The sequence below is a fragment of the Hydra vulgaris genome, chromosome 01, assembly GCF_038396675.1.
Source record: "Hydra vulgaris chromosome 01, alternate assembly HydraT2T_AEP".
Classification (NCBI taxonomy): domain Eukaryota; kingdom Metazoa; phylum Cnidaria; class Hydrozoa; order Anthoathecata; family Hydridae; genus Hydra; species Hydra vulgaris.
This window is the reverse complement of record NC_088920.1, coordinates 46742246-46762220: the sequence shown is the minus strand read 5'-3', so window position 1 is coordinate 46762220 and position 19975 is coordinate 46742246. Positions and strand designations below refer to the sequence as shown.

The following is a 19975-nucleotide window of genomic DNA, read 5'->3' as shown; positions in this document are numbered from 1 at the left end:
ATTTCCGGCACAGCGATTGCTTCAGTGACTCCAAACTTATGTGGCGTGTAGCATAGGCCCTGGCCTCCAAAATCGACCACATGGTGTTATCCATCGGGTTTAGATCCGGCGAGTAAGGCGACCATTCCGAAGATGCGATGAAGTCCGGAAAGTAGGTCCGACACCAGTATTGATTTATTTTCGTCTTGTGAGCAGGGGCAGAGTCCTGTTTGAATGTCCAATTCACATTGCCGAAGTGCTGTTGGGCCCACGAAAGTACCACAGTCTCGAGAATGTTGCATTGGTAGACTTCTTGGTTGATTTTGATTCATTGATCCACAAAAATGAGGAGGGTCTCACCACTTGTGCAGATTCCGCCCCAGACCATGATGGACTGCGGATTTTGGCAGTGTTCGACAATGGCCGACGTGCCAGGATTCTCAGCAGACCAGCTCCTGTTGTTATTGTGGTTGTGCGCCTGCTCGACCTTGACCAGCTTCTTGTCCATGAACAGGATATGCTCCCATCGCTGAGCAGCGGCCCAACGCTTGAGTTAGCAACATCTCTAGAGCCGCACACAATTGTTTTCATTGGCGAGTAATTGAACTTTTTGGAGCTTGTAAGGCATGAGGTTAAGCTCCCTTTTTGTAATTTGTTGCACCGATTCACGTTTCATTCCGGTTTCACAGGCGATTTTTTGCATGGAGACCCTCAAATTTCGCTTGACTTGCTTCCTAATGATCTGGCGGTTGTCAGATGTGTTGACGGTGCGTCTTCTACCACTTCCTGGACGGCGACCATTGTGAGCGAGCTCCTTGAAACGATTGACGACCTTGGATACAGTTTGCTTAGGCACATTAAGCAAGCAAACAATATCACATTGACGCATTCCTTTGTGAAACAACTCCAAAATTGTACTACGTTTATTTGACATTCTAAAAATATAATATATTTTAGAGATATCAAATCAAGAACATATATATACTAAACATAAAAACATGGAGAATCTGAAAACCAATAAAATTAATTGGATACCGTAAAAAACTTTATTATCAGGACATATTAAATTTTGTCTCCGTTTTTTCTGGTCACCCTGTATATATGAGCGTGGATATAATATATGAGAATATATATATTTATGCATTAAAACAAAGTTAATGAAGAAATCTTTTTTTTTTCTTTTTAAAATCATTTTGTAAAAATATTCATGTGAAATTTTGATGCTTTTAATTTGATTATTGTTATAGAGTTAGATCAAACAGCACAAAATCTAGAAGTCCTTTCTGTATCACCTTCTAAACAAAAACAACCTGAAGCAAAAACAGTTAGACCTTCAGCAGTAAATGGTAATTATGCTTTTCACAAAATTTAAATTAAATCATTTTTTTTCTATTTAAGAAATAAATATTTAGCATATATATCTAATAATTTAATATTATATTTAATATAGTCAGGTGCAGAAAAATTCAGGCAAATTTTTTAGCAGAAACAAATTTAGCATTTTATGTTGTCATTCTTAAGCATACCAAAGTTTCAACCCATTTTTAAATAACAAGCTTTTAACAAGTTTAAATAAATGATATAAAAGAAATAATACAAAGCATTACTAAAACATAGTTTTTATAACTTTAACTAAAGGTGTAAGAGGTTGTAGAGGTTTAGTTTTTCAGGGTGCAATGGTGTGAAAGTTTCAAGATTACTTTTTTTTACTAAATTTTGTATATATTTACATACATAAATACACACACACATACACACACACGCACGCACGCATGCACGCACACACACATACACACATACATTCATACCAGTATGGACCAAGGAAAATAGTTCGACTTAATGAATGTTCAACTAAAGTGAATTCTTGTTAAGTCAAACTTTGGCTGATATGAGATATTAGTTTGGGATAAGGGAATTTTTCTTTGTTTAATGCTAAAGTATATGAATTATATTTATGCAGGGCTTGAAATAGCTAACTTTTTTGTTCCGGAAAATTTTCCGATAAATACTCAAGTTTGGCGGGCATGTCCGATAAAACCTAAAGAAATGCGATCAAACACCATTTTTGACTACGCTTAAAATAATTTGTTTTACAACTTGACCATGGCAGTTATTTTAACAACTTAAGGCGTTTCAAAAGTGTGCTGAAAATAAAAAAAATAAAATAAAAGTTTAAAAGATAACTTATCTAAAAAAATCTTAAAGAAAAAGAAAAAATCTAAGCTCAAAAAACTAAAATTTGAAAAGGAAAATATATTTGTATCACGTTTTTTAAAAATTACTATACTTTGCGAAATGGTTTGTAAATTATTATAAATTATAAATATATTAAATACATAAGTTATTAAGTTTACTTATTACTTTATTTGTTACTTTATTAAATAAAGTAACAAATAAACTGATTGTTTACAATTAACCTATTTTATTTAAATTATCAAAGAATATTATACTAATTACATTTATATAAATATGTATTTACCAACTTTTTCTATGATTTCTTATATAAACAGTTTTCGTAGCAAAAAACTTTAGCATGAAAACAAACGTTACATAACAAAACTCAAATTTAATAGTTTAATAAAAAGTACTGGTTTCTACAAGCATTCAGAAAACTATTACGCTAAATTTTTTTATAAAATATATTTAAAAGGGGTTTTAAAAACTAAAATTTGTTTGATATTTATAAAAACCACTAGACAAAAAATCAAATAAATACTGAAATATAAATTTAAATTAATAATTAATTGCAACGTTTTAATATATATGATATTTAATAAACTGGGCTGCTTAAGTCAAAAAAGTTTAATGCTTATGCGTCTTTTAAAAAATGAGTTAGCTCAAGAAAATGTTGTATTTTATTGATGTGTTCACCTTCATTTTCTGTTAATAAAAAATAAACAGATCAAAAAATGAAGTTTATATACAATACTGAATTTATTAATAATTTTGGAACAACTAAAATGATTATAAAATAAATGCACACAAAATATGGGTCTGGTAAAATGACTAATAGATGTCATATTTTACCAGACAGGTGTCAGACGTGTATATATATATATACATATATATATATATTATATATAATATATAATCTTTGAAAGTCATTTTCTTGTTATATGAAAAAATGTATGTAAAGTTCAATAAATATGGCTGCATATATAACTTTTGAAAAAATATATTTTTAAATATATATTGCTTGATATTTTGCTGATCTATTGTGATCAGCGTCATCAGGTATAATAAAAAAAATTGTTACAAAGAAAATCGTTCTAATAAAAACAAACCGCTAAAAAGATAACACTAAAAAGATCATGCAAAAATACAAAATAGGTTATAAATGTTGATGTCAGATAATCTAATAAAAATTGGCCCTTAAGCTTTTGTTGTCATGTTATCACCATCATCCCTATTTAGAACATTTTTGCCACTTCTCAACTCTTGTCAAACTTTAGCTCTGTTCCAGCGATTCTCAAATTTTCCGAATATGATATTCTGGAGCAATTGATATGTTTTGGATGTAACCAGTCAAACATACCTTGGCATGATTTGAAATGTTCAATAGTACCCAAACTGGCCCATCTTCATTTTATACTATTTTTATAATGCTCAATACATCTTGATATAATTATCTTATTGGTTTCACCATTGTATATAGAATTGCATAAAGATTTTATTTGGTCGATGCCTGGGCTTGTATTTGAAGGAAGTTATGTCTAATTGTTTCAGAATATATTGTTTAACTTTATAGCTGCTGTGAATATAACTTTATGTTTCGTTTTCTAAATTATTTTCTAAATTTGGTATTAACAATTGGTATCCATGGTAGCTTTCTAAATGGTTGGTTGTCAGTTGGTTGATAATTGCTATTTTTTAAATCATTTATTATATAGTCTCTGGCGATATTAGTTAGATTGGTCTTGTCTGGCCCGTTTTCAACAAATATTTTTATTAGGAAATCAATTTTGTTGATGGTGTTTTTGAGAGCATATTCTTTTTGCACGGCATAAAAACCCTTTGAATACACCAGTGATAATATTAGGATTGGTGTTTGAATTAGGTTAAAGTTAATTATTAGTTATTGCTTTTTTTCGATGTATTTGAAATCCATGACTCCATGCATTGTGTTTGTAATATTAGTATCTAGAAAATTAGGTTGTTTTTGGTGGTTTGCGAGTTCAACAGTGTATTTTATGGCAGGATTTTGTTCGTTTAGGACATTTAAAAACAGTTGTTGTTGTAGAAAAGCTTCTGCCATAACAACCATTAAAGAAAAACTTATAGGACCTGAATCAGCTATTATTTGGATTTTTTTATATAAATAATAGCAAATACTCAATGAAAGTTCTATTAATTGATACATGTCTACAAGCGAAAGTTAAGTTCAAGTCTTTAAGTTGTCAATGTCATTATTCAATATATCAATAATAGCTGGAAAAGCTTCATTAATGGGTATGGAGAGATATAAATTAACTATATCAAATGAAACTTGAATCTTGAGATCTATTTTCCATTGCCTGGCTTCATTAACAATTCGAATTAATAAGTCTATTTTTGTTTTTGTTTAGTGTTGGTTGAATGGTATTAAAGAGGTATTTGGATGTTGCATATGGTGGTGTGTTGATTGTGGATACAATAGGGCGCATTGGATAATTTTTTGGGTTTGTGCGCCTTAATCATTCCATATATTCTAAGTGGCATTCAATCTGATGGATACATTTTAAAATATGTAGTTGTATCTAACTTACCCTCTTTTCTTAATTTACACAATTGTTTTTGAAATTTGGTTGTAAGTGTGGGTGTTAGGTCATGATCAATAATTCTATTTTTAATTTGTTCTTGTAATTTAAGAGATGCACCCTTTAGGTATAGTAATGCAAAATCTGTGCCTTTGTCAAAGGAGTAAATCCTAATATCTGAATTCATCTTTAATTTTCTTATTGAAATATGTTGTTGTTTAATTAAATTATCATTTAACCTTAATTTTAACAAATTTATCAAAATTTTAGAACTTTTTTGTCTTAGAGATTCTGCCTGTGTTGTTTTGTCCTGTTTTACAAGTCGCAAATTGCATATTTCAATATTAGTTATGTCCATATAAAGGATTTTCTTCTGTAATGGTACAAACTTTGGACCTAGATTGAGTAAATCAGTTGTTGTTTTATCCAAAATAACATTAGTTAAATTAGGTATAGCAGGTTTAACAATTTGATTAGGAGGATATAATTTATAGTATTTTTTTTTTCATTTTCATTCTTTTCTTAATATGACAGTAATTTTTTTGATTTGCTAGTGATACTATTAATTAGTTCATAGTCATTTAATCTTGTTTGTCCGCTTTAAAAGTAATTTTTTTAGACACACTGACCATGGCAGTTTGCATCTTATAACTTTTTAAGCATTTCAATTATTCATGGCAAAAAGTTAAATTTATCTACTGAGAAAAAAACCAATTCTAAAAAAAGGAAACATAATTATATCAAAATATCAAATTTTACTTAAGTAAACTAAAAATTTAATAATTTGCAAAAAGAAACTTTAAAAGAAAAAAATATTTTATAAAATTTTTACACAACTTTTGTATTCTCTTTTTTTTGGTTGGATGTTACTACAGAATTTGGTATCTTCCCAATTTTGATACAAAAGGAAAAAACATATTTAAAACAATTTAATAACAATTGAAAGTTTTAATATGCAATTTATTCACAATTTTATTGGCATTATTATTTTTATTACTATTTGACAGAAAAAAATTACAGAAATTAATTAAAAATTAGCTAAACATCTAAAAATTTCGTTAAAAAAGGAAATTACAAAGCACTAACCCACAAGCTTTTGGAGCATTGTTAATAACAATAGTTTATCAGGAAATAAACTATTGGATTGCAAAATTTGCACAAAATGCACAATTTGGAGAATCCAATGAAAGTGCAGACTATTTAAATGGGGGTAGTGAAAACAAATATTTTATATTTGAATATTAGTAATAATAACTTTATTTTTTCCATGAAAAACTTTTTAACAAAAAATTTATTTCTTCAAAAATAAATTGCGATTTGTTTTCTTGCTTTCCTGTGCATTGATAAAAACAATAAAGTTTAGTAAAAATATTTGAAAAACAAATTTCAAAGTTGTCCATATTTCTAGCGCAAATAATAGTTTCCTTAATATACTGACTGAAAAAAGTTGTGAATAAATTTAATATCAAAAAATGCTTTTATTTTTGTTATATTCTTATCTGCTTTTTTTCCTTGACTTAGATCAATTTTGGTTGTGGAAAATAACAAACCCCCTAAAAAAAATTTTTTGATTTTTAATTATTTTTTTAAATTTATTTTATTTAGATTTTCTATGTCCTATGGTATTTGTTTCCTTTCTTCGAGTATTGCTGTTTTATTCTCTGTTGTTTCTTATAGCTTTTTTTGCTGCTAATTCTTAAAAGGCTTACTATATGAAAATGTGGTCAAGTTGTCTAAAAAGTTACTTAAAATGTGGACTATTAAGGCATGCAACCGCAGGCACTTCCCGGGAAAATTTGTTTTGCATTAGCAATTTGTATTTTCAAATCTTGAAGCTTTTTGGTATCATCGATCAATTGCTCCAGAATATCATATTGGAAAAATTTGAGAATCACTGGAAATAAATAGAGCTAAAGTTTGACAAGATCTTGCTTAAATAAAATATATAAAAATAGGTATAAAAACAAATATGTTATATTTTAAAGCAAGGTGAAAGAAGCAAATTCCATAGAACTGATGTTCGAGTAAAAAAACTAGATGAATAAGAGTTTTTGGAGCACTTAGGAACAGTCACAGTAAAAGGATGAGACTTAATTGAATGACAAGTAAGACGAGAATGAGTTTTAGTTAATGGCACAAGAGACGCTAGTTCTTGAGTGCAGTGCCCATTATAGTATATGTAAATAAGAGAAAGAGAAGCAACATTACAACGATGTAATAATGGTTGGTAGTTGGCTGCTAGAGCAGGTCCAACTATGTATACAATGCGTTTTTGCCCCTTATCTAAAAGAGAAAGTGCATCATTGAAGATCTGCCCCAAATTTGGCAACAGTATTCCATGCAAGGACAGATTTGAGATTTATAGAGATAAAGAGTAAAATCCAGAGTAAGAAAGTGTCATGCACGATAAAGAGATGAAACCTTGGCAGATGCTAATTTTACAATGGATTTAATATATGGTTTCCAAGAAGGATCGCAAGACTGGAAGAGTTTATTCGAAAAGATGAAGGTTCGATGACTCATTGAATACATTACTGTTCATAAATAAAGGAAGATCTAAATTATTGCAATAACAATTGGCTGAAAAGAATTGGGTTTTATCTGAATTAAAGTTCACTAGCCACTGTGAGCCCCTGCTAGTGTAGCAGAAGTGAGATCTTTTTCAAACTTAAATGACCCCACCAAGCAATCAGAGAGTGTTGGTTTCTTATCAAGACAAGAATAAACGCTAATATTATCACCAAAAATGACACCTTAGATGTGAGAATATTTGGAAGATTCTTAATGTAAATTAAAAAGAGTATAGAGCCAAGGATTGAAAGTTGAGGAACCCCTGAAATTACATGATATGAAGAAGAGTGCTGTCCATCGTAAAAAATTTTATACTACAATTGGTAAGTAAGGATTCAATAATCTTAAATATATTACTTGATACACCATAAGAAGAAAGCTTATGGAGAAGACCAGCATGCCAAACTTTATCAAAAAAATGTTAAAAGCAATAGCCTTAACCTCTTCACATCAATCTAATGCACAATAAAACGCACTGGTTATTACTGTTAGCAAATTAGCTGTAGAACGAGAAGATCAAAATCCATATTCATAATCAGAAAGTAAGTTTCTAGATTCAAGATGGGAGATCAAGTGTTTGTTAATTAAAGACTCAAAAACCTTACATATGATAGGAGAAGACTGATGGGACGGTCTTTAAATGAGTCAATTTGCTCCCCAGAATTTTTAAAAATAGGGATAACAGATGCTGCTTTCCAGCAGGCTGGAAAACAAAACTCTGATCAGCACTTGTTTAATAGTTTTAAAAGTATTGACAACAGCTCAGTAGAACACTTTTGCAAGACTATAGCAGGTATGTTGTCTTGGTCACAAGCTGTAGAAGAGTCTAAGCAGGAAATACCTTTAGATACAGAAGCCGGATTAGTACGAATGTCAAGCAATGGATCAACCTGTTTGTTGGCTATATCAAGTAGAATGCAACTAGTGGAATCTAGAGATGATATTGATGAAAAGTTCTTAGCAAACAATTCAGCTTTGTCTTTAGGTGAGGTGACAAAATGTGAACCATACAAGAGAGGTGGAACAACAGGTTTGTCCTTCTTATTGATACTGTTAAAGATTCTCCAAAAGTCAGGAGAACCTAAATTTTGAGATGAAATATGAGATTTCATGGCCTGAGAATAGCGGGCTTTGGCATTAGACAAAACCTTTTTACAATGGTTTCTAGCAATAGTAAACAGAAATCTGTTTTCTGGAGAATTGTTTTGCTGATTAGAAGCACCTGAGGGTGAAACTGAGCACTGACTAGGTTCAGAAAGAAGACATAAGTCGAGTATTGGGTGTGGCAGCGATTCACAAACTTTTTAGAACGTTTTTCAAAATGAATTTTTAAAGCACTAAAAAGTTATTTTCATGGAATTTTAAAAGAAGAAAAGTTAAAGATAAATACTTTTTCCACCTTAACATTCAATTAAGTCTCTTTTTTTTTCGATCACTGCCTCAAGCCGAGGATGGATGGACTGGCAGGTGCTTGTTATATAGTCCCTTGACCCTGAGTTCCAAGCATGGGTTATTAATGACTTCAGTGGCTTGACACTTGAGCGGGCCTTTTTGCAATCCTTACTCTCAACTACGCTCCACACACTATAGTCAAGGGGATTCAGGTCAGGGCTGGATGGTGTCAAAAGTGTTTGGACCAGAAATTAGCCATATTGTCCTGAAGATATTGTTGAGTTTTTCTGGACCCACGACAAGGTGCATTGTCCTGTTGAAAAATGTAATTGTTTTCTAGGAATGTCTTCTTCAGCCATGGCACCCCATAGTGTTTTAGTAAGGTAATATGCACATCATAGGTAACTTTCTCTTTCTCTTTGATTTAGATTGGTGGACATTTCTTTCCATTAGATACAATGATTCCTAGTATCACAATGGACTGAGGGTGCTTGGTGTGACACACAGGTGGTGCTTTGTCTTCCTTCTGCACAATGAATCTGTCATTTTGATTATTTATCACACAGTCAACACTAAAAAGTTTTTTATCTGAGAAAACTTTAACTGTTAACGAAGCATGTCTTTTTAGCTGATTTAGAAGCTTCTTTGATCGTTCCAATCATAAAGTTTTTAGTCTTTCTGTTAAAAGTTAACATAAAGGTCAGGCCACACTGACTTTTCCCAGTTCTTTTGACTGTCCTTTCATCAACATTGAACAATTTTGATGTCTTTCTGATGGATACAGTAGAATTCTTATCAACATGCTTTTTAAGCTTTTCTGTGAACTTTTTATCAACTTTTTTATTCACTGGAGAAGGTATTTTGGCTCTTTCAGCACTGCCACGTTTAACCACTTTGTAAAATGTAGTTTTAGATACTCCAGAAACACAAATCACTTCACATGCAGACAAACCCTCTTGAATCAAATTTAAAACTTCGGTTCTTTTGGCTTCCATTTTAAAACTTTTAACTAAAATGTGTTTTATTTACTATTTTATTAAAATCTAAGGTGGTCATTGAACATTAATCAACAAAAACAAATTGCAGAAGTATTTAATTTACATCACAAAACCTAGCCGAAAATTCGTTCGCGAATCACTGCTGCACCCTGTATAGAATGTAAAGGATTTGGGTTTTCTGGAAAGCAAGTTGGAAAGTTGACAGTTTGAGTTAGAGATTGTGAAAGGCACAAGTTGTCAGCCTTAACAAATGCAGAATCACTGACACTAGAGCCAAGCCATTCAGTGTGATTAGCATTTAAGTCACCAACAACAAGGATATTGGCTGATAAATAAAAAGAGAGGGTTTAGTCAGTTTGATCAAAAATAACATCGAAAAGAGTGCAGTCTTGAGATGAAGGAGAGTAATATCGAACAAAGAGAAAGGCAGTAGAGTAAGACAATATAAAACAAAGAGAAAGGCAGTAGAATGCAGCGGTGCTAAACAAAAGCCCATAAAAGAATAGTTGGTAGATTCAAACCTAGTTTCCTGACAAAATTCTTACTTTGGGTGAGTTCTTATGAATGTAAATGCCCAGGCCAAGCATGTGACTATTGGAGTCTTTATGAATTAAAGAAAGATAACCAACAACTACTACAGTTGTAGCAAAATGTAGTTGTCGTTTTTAGTTAATCAAACAATCATATTGAATATCTAAAAAATTTTTGCAAAACATGACAAATTAATGTACAAATTCCACTTAAAATGTTTAATATAGAACCAGCTTTATGCAACTGTCGTGATATACTGATATGTTTTAGATTCAAATTTTACTAAATAAAAAAAGTGTAATACAAACAAGTAAAACGTGTGTAACAAGCAGAAACATACATGCATTTATAAAAATACATGTGTTTAAATAATATTACAGTACATTTATAAAAATACATGTGTTTAAATAATATTACAGTACATTTATAAAAATACATGTGTTTAAATAATATTACAGTACATTTATAAAAATACATGTGTTTAAATAATATTACATTACATGTATAAAAATACATGTATTTAAATAATATTACAGTACATGTATAAAAGTACATTATTTAAATAATATTACAGTACATGTATAAAAATACATAGATGGATTTAAAGATTAAGTTGAGAGTGAGAAATATGTAATCTATTTAGAACTGATTTTGATAATTATCAGTTGATAGAAATGGCAATAGCAGTTATTTATTTTGCAGTTTTTTAATTTCCAAGAGAGATTGAATGGAAAAATTTTCTTCACCTTTGAAGAAAATGTAAAAGTTTTAGATTTATTAATTGTTTGGAAAATTTTTTGATATATTTTGTTATTTGCAATTAGTTAAAAAAGTTTTAAAAAAATCATTAGAAAAAACAAAAAAATTATAAAAATGCAGAGAATGAGCTTTAATTAGATAAAATATGAATTAGAAATCTAACTATGGAAAACATTCTGATATCAATAAACAATTAGGTCTTTATTTTAAATTTAAAGTATTTTCAGATAATAATGATAGAAGAAATAGTTACCTTATTTCCTTTCCCTCAAATTACGCAAGTATAATCCTGATTTTTAAAAAACTGTAACAATGCAAATGTGGGTTGGAAACAAAGTGTTTTATCAATAGTCTACTATCAATAGATTTGTATACAATGTATTATAATATACAAGTTTATGCAAATTAAAAATTTCATTCTAATTGTAATTTTATGATACTTTTTATTTTGTTGTATTTATTTATTTTTTATAAAGTTTTTTTTATTTGTAATATCTAATTTACTAAATCTGTTTCATCAGTAGGATCAACATCATACTCTTCTGAAATTAGAGGAAAAGGTATTTATTTTAAAAAAATTATTCTTATGAGTGTTTTGTTATAAATGACTGTATAATTTTTTTCATTTTTAGAGTACAAAATTCCGAAGAGGCCTGGTTTTGGAACTGCAGGCAATGTCATTAAACTTAAAGCAAACTTTTTTCAAATTAAAGTTCCTGATATTGTTATTCATCAATATGATGTTGCAATTAATGAAGATAAACTTCCAAAAAGTTTAAATCAGAGAGTTATTATTGATTTAGTCCAGAGTAACCCAAAGCTTTTTAAAAGTTTACCAGTTTATGATGGAAAGAAAAACTTGTATACTAAAGATCCATTTGATTTTATTGGTAAAGTAAGTTTATTTAAGATTTTGTTGTTTCTATTGTTGCTAATAAACAATGACTATGATTTATCAAAATTGTTATATGACTCTATGTTATTCAGCATTACTATAAATAAAAATATTGATGGAGGCCTTTTCAGTAAATATATAAATATAAGTAATTGTTATCAATCTTGGTTAAGTTCAACTTTATTGTCTATGCTTTCACAATTGTGTAGTTGTGATTGGTTTCCATAATGCCATTTACTCATCTACATATCACATGGAAGAGTTTCCATTATAGTGGCACTTTTTTAAAACTGGATGCGCTCTCTGGTGCTAACGTGGTATATATATAAATATATATATGTATAAATATATATATATATATATATATATATGCATATATTTTAAATCCTAGCTGTCCACATCCATAAATATGGGTCTTTTCCACACTGACTATTTCTATACTTTTTTTTTCTAAATTTTAATTCACTTCTAACAAGGCTTGAAAAGTTGTAGGTTGTATGAGTCAGGAAAACATGAAGATGGGAGAGAGTTCCAAAGTGTTGAAGTTCAGGGAAAAAAACTAGACAAGCAAAAGTTTTTAGAGCATGTAGGGACAAATATAGTAAACAAATGTGACAAGCATAAGGTTTTAAACCATGGCAATGATTTTGAGCAACATTGCAAGCTAAACACTTTCGGCCATTCAGATGTATTCCTTGAACAGAGTTTTAACACTATTTAATGATCAAAAGACTTTATAAAATGGTAAATAAATGCTGTAAATCAAAATTAAGGAGATATTGCCGCAATGCAATATTCAAGTAAATTTAAAACTGTAAATCTTGATATATGTTTTAACATTACGTAATTTGAAGTTTACTTAAGTTAGATATTTGCGTATACTTTCGTTTACATTTATAAAAAAAAGTGCTGCAACTCTCTTTTGCCATTACCTCGGTTGCAATGATTGCCAAGAGTTCTGTATCAAACATGCACAAGTGGGCATTACTACTACTACAACTACTATTATGTTTACCAATAATATAAAGAGTTAAAAAAATGAAAATAATTTTGAACAATTTTTGGTATGCAAATAATTTTATAGATGAATAAATTTATTATAAATAAAAAAGACCCATTTTTGATCTTAGAATTAACTCAATCAAATTTTTTTTCTTGGTTTTAAACTATCAAAACTATGGCTTATAATCTTAAGCCACAGTTTTGATGGTTTTGTGATTAATACTTACAAAATTAATGAATTCTTCTTATACAAAGTCACTTCACATAAAATTAAAGTCATTTTAGATTTTTTGTTTATAAAATATACAAAGTAGCTTCACATGCAATTCAATCAATTTCTTTAGATCTGTTGTTTATAAAATATGAAGTATTAACAAGTATTGATTCAAAATCATAATTAGTTTTTTTTCATATAATATTTTATAAAAAGTATCAGTTTTTTTTATTACAAATTTTATGTATTGGAGCTACACGCATTTTTGTTTGTACATTAGTTACACATATTTTTCACTTATTTATGTGACAAATAATTGTTTACTTTTATCTCTGTTGCTGACCAATTTAATTACTCTCTTTACAATTATTCAACACTTTTGGCAATAGGTAAACTCAATATTTTTCATGCATTACGATTTGAGTTTAACTTATATATTTAATAAAACTTTTGCAGGTGTAATAATTTTCTTATTGTTTCATTGCTTACTGTTTATTTTCACAAGCAAATTCTTTATTTGTGTACTCAAAACCAATACTTTTGCTTTCAAATAATTAAATCACATATTGCTAATATTAGGTTGTATTTCAGTTTGTAATACAGTACATTTATAATAAACCTTGTCTTTTAGAAATGGTAGGAACTTTTAGGTCAAATAACTATTATGAGGTCTTAAAGTCATATAACACTTTGATTTGTGTCAAGGTGTCAATGTCTCATGGCCTGTTTGTAAATATATATATTCATTATTTAAAGTTAACTATGAAAGTTTAAAATTTATACATATGCATACATATGCACATATGTATGCAATTGTTACATATGCACAGTTATTTAAAGCTGTTTTGTTATGAAAATTGAAACTCTAATAAAAACTTGTTTTGCTTATTTTTTTAGTTTTTTTTTATGTGTTTATCATTTTTATTTAATATAGAAAGAATTTGAAGTGCTTTTTAACGAGGATGAAAGAACACGAAAGATAAAGGTATTGTTATTAAGGAGAATATTTTGATTGCATGAAAATAAATCTCACTTTAAGTACTTATCTGTTTTTATTATTTAATTAGTTAGTTGTTTTAAATTGATTTATAGTTTCAATCTGTCTTTGCTAATTTTTGGATTAAAAACACAAATAGTCATCAGTTAACGATCAATGATCATCTATTTTTGAAAAAATGATATTTTGATCTCCTAATATCAATTCTGGCTGATCAAATTTGATTGGCAAGAATTGCAACCGAGCAAATGAAATTATTAAATTAGCAACTCGATGTTTTTGATTATTTGAATAAAAATTGTTTTGGGGCCATAAAAATGTTTAGTTTGCAGTATAAAAAAGCACAAAAAAATTAAGTAAAAATAGAGAATGATTAAAAAATGCCAAATATTTTTGATTGGTGAATAAACGTAATTTGAGATCATAATTCTTTTCAGAAGTCAGAAAAAAATATTTAATTAAGTTAATTAAATGGTAATATATTTTTATGAAACAATCAAATTTTTTTGAATAAAATGAATTTGAAATAATAACTGGAAATGTTAACATTTCTTTTAAAGTCTAGATAATAAATAGAAAGCAGATTATTTACATACAGCAATCAAAAGAATTTAAACTTACTTTTGCTTAAATTATTTAACCATCTCAAAAGTTTGAGATCATCAAATGTCATAATGGTGTAATTGTATTTGTTTTAAGTGTTAAAAATGATTTATTGAATGTATAAAATAAATTGCAATCATAAAATAGAGGCAGACAAATACAGCAATCAAAAATGATTAAATAGAAAGCATATTATAAATTATAATAATATAATAGAGGTAGACAAAATACGGCAATTATTTCATTGTTATTCTGTTTTCTAAGAGAGGTTATTATCTTTTCATGTTATTTTAAATCACCCAAAACAAATAAGTTTTTTAACAAAGATGATTTTCCATCTATTAGGTCATTTTAATTGGAATTTTCTTTTGTAAAAAAAAAAAAAGACCTGCTTAGAAAAAAGTTTTAAATAAGAAATCAGTATCTAAACCACCATTAAAGAAAAAAAGTTAAACTTTATTTTTTAGCAAGTAAAATATTTATTTAATCATTTGTTTTGGGCGATTCAAAATAATATGCTAAAATGGCTGTGTGGAGAAGCGAACAGATTTATTGAGAGTTAAAAGCAAAATTCAAAAAATTTGTATTTACTAAAAGATTATACTTAAATATTAGTTTATTTTTTTTGTTTTTTAAAAAAAGTTTTTTATGGATTAGTTGTTAATTATTTTTTTAAACTCAGTGTTGATTGGCAACCTTTAAATAATCATTTTCAGCTTTGAAAACAAAATAGTATAATATTTTAAATAGTGTTATTTACTCTAAATTATAAAATTTATATTAGTATTATATTTAGTATAGCTTATTAAAACTTTATTTAAATAAATGTTTTATAAACAAATTTTAGGTAGTACTTCAATGGGCTGCTCAAATAGAATTACGAACATTGCATGAATCTTTGAAAACAACTTCCAAGGATTTGATTCCTAAAGATGCAATTCAGTGTTTAGATGTAGTCATGAGACAGGCAGCCTCATTAAAGTAGGTTGGTTTACAATTTTGCAAAATTAATTCCACTCTCTAAGGTTAAAGGGCGTTAAGTTTACTACAGTCAAACTGCAGTCAAGAAGGATACTCGGTTTTTTATAACTTTATTATATAAATACATATATATCCTTATCTTGTAATTGAAAGAGACTTTTATGGTAAAAAAAGTCTTTTTTAACAAGAATTTTGCGACTTCAACAATTAAGCTACATTTTATTGTCGTTGAAAAATTAAAACAATTAAATGTGGAAGTACATTAAGTTTTATCGTTTTTTAAAAAACCAGATTAATAATGACAAGAAAATTTTTTTTAGAAAAAAGAGTTTTTGTTTTTATTTTATTAAAATACATTTTTAAAACATGTACGGCATCTTGCTACATTGATTATCTTAAAGCCTGCATACAATTATCTTTAGTAGACATTCATAAACTAATTGATCTCTGATGAATATACTTTGCCATAATAAGTCTAAACCAGCTTGGTTGCACATGTGGTGCATGTTATATTGATGAAATAAGAAAAAAGATTTCCACATGAATTTAAGAGCATAAAAAGAATAATACAAAAGCCAACTGGGATACATCTGGAATAGTAGAACATACACAAAATTGTAATGGTAAGATAAACTGGAAGAACCCTAAAACCCTTTCTGTTAATTCAAATAACTATAGAAGAAAAATTTGTGAGGCGGTTGAAATACAACATGTGCAATGTTCAAAATCTAAAGAAAATGTCTTAAATCATGACAATGGCAATTTGGTGATAACTTAAATCATGACAATAGCAATTTGGTGATGACTCGCCTTTGGAAACCAACCACATTTTTTAAAATTAAAAGATGTTGACTATCTGATCTTGCAATGACATCATTTTGTTACGTTCATAATAATTTTTTTAAACGATTTTTTTAACAGTTTTATTAGTCTGGCTCTCTCTATATGAGTTGAAATATCAGGTAAAAAGAAATAAATTTGGAATTAAAAAGTTATTGGAAAAATTTAAAAGAATGTGCAATGATTATAAAATTTATTCAGCAGCGTCCGTAATACCAGTCAGTGATACCCAGCACAGCAAGAATTGTTGCTGAAAGTTAAACTTGTATCTAGCTGCAGTAACAATATCAGATTTACAACATAGTGCAAGTGAGCAAGAAAGTTTTATTTAATTATATTTTGTTTCTTGAAAATAGTTTTGAAAGTAGAATCATTCTAATGCAAACATTAAACCAGTGATTAAAAGACTAAAATAAAAATTAAATTATAAAAAATTAAAATTAAAACTAATAAATTAATTTACTTCTGTTCAAATAGATTTTTGCTGAAAGATAATTTAAGCATATTCTTAAACTTAAGGAAATGTAATTCAATTTATTAAACCAAATTTTTTGTTTCACTTTTTATTGCAAAACAATTTGAATGAAAAATCCACAATTTGCATAAAAACATCCCCTTTAAAACCATTTGAATGAAAAACTATATTATACTTAAATTTTTAATGATCAAGAAACAATGAATTATAAAAAATGTGGTATCAAATGTTTTTTTGCTTTGATCTTACTCGTTTGGTTTCTAGATTATAGACTCGTTTGGCCTATCGGCATGATTTTGTGCGATCATGTTTTAGTTTATTAATTAGAACAAGTCTATTTATTTGCTTCGTTTTATTTTAAACACGTTTTATGTTATTAAGGTTATAAACTGTATAAATCAGCAATAAAACAGGATGGTGAAGTTGTTTTACACTAACACAAGCTCTTTATATTGTTAAAACAACTTTGCAGTTTGTTGTATTGTTGTTTTATAGCTTTTTGCAATAACAATTAAATACTCTTTAAAAATAACACTTGTTTTATCGTCAGCATGAACTGCAATGTATTAAATAGTTTTCTATGATTAATTATAAATTTAAAAAAATTACGCAAATATTACAATATTTAAAATAGTGGTATCATGTTAAGTAAAAACAATTACTAAAAGTAATATCTTAATAGTATTAAACACCTTACTTGCTTATCTCACTATAACTGCAACTTAAACTTTAAACTTTCATTTAAGCTGTAAATTATAACAGCAACTTGCACTATTTTAAACTCTGCCAAACAAGATATTTATAAGATAATATTTAAATATGAGAGATAATACGTTAAAAAATTAAAATTACAAACTAATGTACAAAAGATACAAAGATGCAATATACTAACATATATATGTGTGTGTGTGTGTGTGTGTGTGTGTGTGTGTGTGTGTGTGTGTGTGTGTGTGTGTGTGTGTGTGTGTGTGTGTGTAGTAGGGATGTAATTGGAGGTGTAATGAATTTTTATCGGTCCTAGAGGTTTTAACTAATTGTTTCAATTCACAAATTGTAGACAACTTTTAATAAAAATTGTTTGGTCTTATCCATATCCATCATCAACTCTATATTACAGACCGATAAGATTCTCATTTACAAAAAGAAACATTTGAAGTTTAGAAACAAGAGGATCAGTTTATTAACAATTTGATTAAAAATTTGTTGTCAACATTTTGTGAAAAATTAAGAATAGTTCATAAAATTAAAATAACAACGGTGGACGGCAAAGTTGCTATAGCAGCTACATCCTCTTAATGTCGTTCAGTTTGTTGATGCATTCCAGCAATAATTAATGATTTTAATGGAGCTAAAAATATGCCACTGATGTCATTGTCATTGACAGAGGTAGGTCTCTGCTTTTGGCCTTTCAACTCTCTATGCTTAGATTAAAAGCATGGAATGTTTTCTTAAAATTAGTTATAAGTTGACGGTGAAAAGTCCACAAAGACACCATCTGTAAAAAAAAGTTATTCAAAACATAAAAACAAAAAATTCAAATAAGTGACGAAGTTGGGCTGGTGATTCTATGCCAATGTCTTGTGCCCCTAAGTCATCAAATAGTGGAAACACTTCTAGAAGATTTTTTCAGAATCCAGAGAAGTCTACTCAAGTTCTTGAACTTGATGTCAGTATAATAAAGATGTTGGAAGTTATTTTGTGTGCATTGTCATCTAGCTTTTTATTTGACTCTTCACTATTTAAAGAATGCTGTTACAAAACAGCTGAGAAGTATGTAAACCTATATCCCTGTTATCATATGCTACAGAATCTGCATCATATGCTCATACTCAATGAAGAGACACAAGAAGCTCACAATACAAACTAAAATAATTTGCATTCCAAAACAAATGACAATTTATAATTATATATTTAGATATATAATGTGTAGTTTAAGAAAACCTTTTATCTTGAAAAGAAAAATGGTTTTCCAAATGGTGTTCTTTATCAACTCAAAGAGGTTCCATTTTTTGACTAATTGTAAATTGCAAATGCATAGTTTTAATGTTAGTTGGTATTCAAAATGGTGTGGACTTTATTCGAGTTTATTGTTTACAAAATAAAATAATGCATGTTATGTAGCTAAATGTTTCTTGTGAATATACAAATTTGTTTGTATTCCTACAAATACTTCATAAATCATTCTTTATATCTAATTGTATGAAAGCTTGTTGATATTTATTTGGTTGCTAAGGACAGTTAAACTACATAGATTTAATTTTTAGTTTGTGTTATCATTCAAATACATAAAACAGCATTGTAGCATTAATATCAGTTTAGTTTATAACTTTGACATTTTAAGATAGTCTCTTAATTTAGGTACCTATGCAAAATGCGCTCTTGCAATGAAACATGGGTATCTATATGTAGTATGAAATTTACTAAACCTGGTAAATACGGGGAAAATCTGATAAACATTTTAAAAATTGTTACTTTTGTCCAGCTAATAATGATTTTGGCCCACTGTGCAATATAATAAATAAACAATATAGAATTTTCTTATCAAAATCAAAAAGCTTTTTTTAGAAGAGCTCCATTTTTCTGATCACAAGTTTTAACAATTATTATGTATTTCCCAACTTTCTTTTTTTTTCTTCTAAAATTGACTTTTTATTAAAACATCAAATCATGTGGTCTAAATTATAAAGCCACACATTCTAAACAGGTTCAGTGTTGCGAAAATGTTTTTTTTTAAATTTAATTAATAGTATTTGAATTTTTTTTACAGTTAACAGTGTATACATTTTTTTTCTTATTGGTTGTTTAAGGCTCTATTACCTTGTTTATCATTCATCACCCCTTCTATTATTTTTCACAAAGGAGAAATAAGTCAGACTTAAGCTAAATTTATACATTTTTACTGTTTGAATATATGAAAATATGCTGCCCCTAAAATTTTTCCTGCCTATGCAGATGTGTAGAAGACTTATAACAAATAAAAACATAAATGTATTAAATAGACA

At 28.3% G+C, this 19975-nt stretch overlaps 1 protein-coding gene across 2 annotated transcripts in view; it reads left to right on the top strand.

Annotated features, from left to right (window-relative positions):
* The window catches only part of LOC100197980 (protein argonaute-2), a 104048-nt gene that overhangs the window by 23196 nt on the left and 60877 nt on the right, over positions 1-19975 (top strand). The window contains exons 3-7 of one of the 2 annotated variants that reach the window (XM_065788373.1): positions 1227-1325; positions 11488-11526; positions 11599-11861; positions 14012-14062; positions 15525-15658. In XM_065788373.1, coding sequence (XP_065644445.1) covers positions 1227-1325; positions 11488-11526; positions 11599-11861; positions 14012-14062; positions 15525-15658 — 586 coding nt within the window. The remainder of the gene's footprint in view (positions 1-1226; positions 1326-11487; positions 11527-11598; positions 11862-14011; positions 14063-15524; positions 15659-19975) is intronic. The other variant, XM_065788374.1, reaches the window with a different exon arrangement.